This window comes from Physcomitrium patens, chromosome 13 (assembly GCF_059467195.1).
Source record: "Physcomitrium patens ecotype Gransden chromosome 13, ASM5946719v1, whole genome shotgun sequence".
Lineage (NCBI taxonomy): Eukaryota > Viridiplantae > Streptophyta > Bryopsida > Funariales > Funariaceae > Physcomitrium > Physcomitrium patens.
In genome coordinates this window covers 3,026,108-3,029,670 of record NC_143422.1, presented here as the reverse complement: position 1 = coordinate 3,029,670, position 3,563 = coordinate 3,026,108, and the positions used below count along the sequence as shown (strand labels likewise).

Genomic DNA, 3,563 nt, shown 5'->3' with positions numbered 1-3,563 from the left:
TTTGATGTTATTTGGACAATTAGAAATAGTGAAGGTAGAAGTGGACTAAAACCAACATATTGCACTCAATAATATTTTTGGTTCAAACATATTAAATGGGCTAATTGTTATAAAGTATCACTTTAAAACATACATATAGGATATTTGATTATTTTTTCAATGTGATCCTTAGTGTTTATTAAATATAGATTTATTTTGCATCTTTCAGTTTTGATTTATAGTTGCTCATTTTTATTTTTACAATTGGATTAATATATTTATATAAATACTATCAAATTTATAGTCAACATTATTTTCCTTAATTACTTGTAGGTAGCAATTTGGACTACACAACAAACTTAGGTATTGTTTCTTTAACATTATCCACATTTTTTTACAAACTATCTTTAATGTTGTTGATAGACAAATATTTTGTGTTTTCATTTAGGACTACTTATTTATAATATAATCAAAGTAATAAAGTTTTTTTTTTTTTTTTTTTTTTTTTTTGATACAAAAAGATGTTAAATCTCTATATTAGAATATACCAAGCAAGATTTAAACTCAAAAATTTAGCTCCAAACTATCAACCTTAAGCAATACCTTTTAGTGTAATTTTCCATTATTTGGTAATTTAAAGTGATATCTTACTTATTTTCTTAATAACATAATATTTGATGATGAGATTAGACACAAGAAAATTTTTTTAGTAGAAGAAACCTATCTAATTAGATACCATGTATTAATTATATTATTTCCATATACAATTATTTTTATAAACTTAAAACAACCATTTAGACTGTTGCATACAAGTACAAACCAATTGAAGACTCTAACCTCAAGCTCAGCTATGATTCAAATTTTTACCTTCAAATAAGTTTGTTTTGAGGATGTTTAATGTATTACTCCTCAACCATGTTTGTTGTTTAGAAACTTGGGTCACATACACTTGTCCACATCAAACCATGCCTTGTTTATACCAGATAACTTCTTATTTTTTCCTCTTTATTTTTATATAATTAAAGTAATACCACACTAAATGTCAAGTGCTGCAGGTAGGGAAGAAGAATGCTGGCGCCAAGTCAGCACCACAGAAATGAAAACTTCGACCAACTCTCGGTGTGCCTCTATACGAAGTAAAAATTGGGGCCCTATAATTCGGATTGAAAACGAGATGGGATTTGTGCTGATCCTCATTGGTGCTCCTCCGTTCCAACTTTTGATGCCACCATTCCAATTTGATTTATCAAACCACCTTTCTCAGTTGTCAAAACTGCTTCTTTTTGTTTGTGTTCTTCACAAACATCACATTCTTCAGTATACCCAGAAGTAAAACCCACTGTTGGGCTCTCTAACTCTCTCTCCATAGACTATCTTCAGAAACCTTGCAACCATTCCGTTTTGTAGAAGTCTGATGGAGCTGGTGGACAGTCATTCAAATGTTTGCACAACATGTGTAAAATTTGTATCCTGAATTGAATTATACAGAGAACCTGCTATGGCAGTGGTATATACACTTCGTCTGGGCTAGTCCTAGATCCAATGTTTGGTTGATTATTAATATTGTGATTCCTATGAGGCACTAGTAATGTTGGTTGTTGTTTAATCTCTGGCTATGGAGTATGTGCGCAAACGTGCAGGTAGACAGGCCACAGGCTATGAAGATAGCACAGGTGAAGTTTCATGGAAGTAATCTCCGGAATGCGGCAGCCTGCTTCGACTGAGTAGGCGGCGAGAACTTACAGAAGCACGAGAATTGGGAGAGACAAGGCTAGCCAGCAAAGAAGAATTTAGGTCATCGGAGGTTGTAGCGTGCTGTGTTGTTGTCGTCGTTGTTGCGATATAATGGTGATGATGATCATGGTGTGCTGTGCTGGGGTTTTCGTCGATGTCAATGGCAACTTGGAATGGTGCTAATTGGAACGAGGTGTTCACCACGTTGGAGAATCGGGCATCACCGCTCCAATGTTGTGACTGAGTACCCCAGAATAACACGTTGGCTGGAATTGAATCTGCTCTCTTCGCTGTCTCCTGTTGTTGTTGAGCTGATTGCAATGGTTGTTGAGATTTAGGCAATGGTTCCGTTCTCGTGTGCTGCTCCGCATCCTGCTCCGGTTGTGATTGTTGCGGAAGAATGGTTTGCTCGGGTTGAACCCTACCTCGGAATCTTCTGGAAAGATCAGTTGAGTCCGAATGCAAACAAGACTGAGCGCTCGCCGATTCTGAATTCGTAGACGATTTCTCGTTGGTGCTCTCCAACACAGCCCTGCATAGAGGACACGTCGAACTAGAATACAACCATATGTCGATGCAGTTTAGGTGGAAGCTGTGGCCGCACTTGGGCAGCGTGCGACCCATTTCTCCATTCTCGAAATCTCGTAGACAGATCACGCAATCTATGACTCCAATTTCGGCTGACTCTACACGGCTTCGATCTGTCTGGTACCTGAAAGTCGGAAGCGCTTCCACCGCCGACTTGTCTAGCCCCACAATCACACTCACTTCCATCATATCACCGTCTGTTTCATCGAGACCAGAGCTCCTGTCGCGTCGCCACGCAGGCCAGAACGAGTATGATCCTAGGGCACCGCTGTGGCGACTCGCGGATGTCTCAACTGAAACCCATTTCGTGTACAGATGCAAGAAAGTCAAGAAGAGGATGACAACGAAGAGGACGCCGAACGTCGCCAGCAAGATTTTACTCGTAACGATGAACTTGTCGCCATCTAGGTGTTCCGTTTGGTATGTGCTCGTGGATCGTGCAGTGTGACGCTCCGTGAACGAATTCATCGTGCGGAAGAGCTATTGGGCACACGGTGAATTCAGTCTCGACTTGAGACCTAGCAGAGAAATCTTATGCGGCAGCGTTGCAATCCGAAGCACATCAACGTCGACTTCCACTACGTGTTGGAGAATTAGGGTGTCACGTCATCATTCAAATTCCTCGATAGAATCCAATTACTAGGACGTGTCCATCTCAGGGCACAAAAACCCTTGTCACTAATTGCCCAAGGTCGATTTACAGCAACTCCAATTTCGTCAGAAAACGTCGAACCTCCCCTGAATTCTACTCCGGATACTTTCTCTCCTCTTCAGCGCTTAAGGTCTCAATTGCCATGACAAACTCAAAACTGTCACTTCTCTCATCGATCTATGCATCCAACCACGGCATGCCATAGAACTCGCTGCCTCACCGACAGAACTGTGCGACGAATGTGGATTCTGGATAGCGCCAGCTTCTTCTGCACCGGACACGGATACTAACGTACGCAACGCAACATGCTACTTGCAGAGGATTTATCAGGCGCATCCGGAACCCTTCTCGCCGATAACCAGGTGTCGAGAAAGCACGACAGGCGGCTTGCTTGAAAGAAAAAGTCACCGAACGATTCGGTTGACTCACGTCGTGGACCAACGATTGACGGCATTGCTGAGCTCAACTTTGTCGTCTGCAGGTGAGCAAAAGATCGCCACTTGCACGTGGCAAGCGGTGAATGGTTGTAGTGTCTGATAAATATATGGATAAGGAAAGGTCGTCAGTGGGCGGTCAAAGTTTCTACTCCGTGGTGGCCTTGTGTGCGTGT

At 41.3% G+C, this 3,563-nt stretch overlaps 1 protein-coding gene across 1 annotated transcript; it reads right to left on the bottom strand.

The window, feature by feature from the left end:
• Positions 1-1,434: 1,434 nt before the first annotated feature.
• On the bottom strand, positions 1,435-3,330 carry LOC112290335 (uncharacterized). The gene has a single exon (XM_024536500.3). The coding sequence runs from the start codon at positions 2,767-2,769 to the stop codon at positions 1,636-1,638; it is 1,134 nt and encodes a 377-aa protein (XP_024392268.1). The 5' UTR covers positions 2,770-3,330; the 3' UTR covers positions 1,435-1,635.
• Between the last annotated feature and the right edge of the window lie 233 nt (positions 3,331-3,563).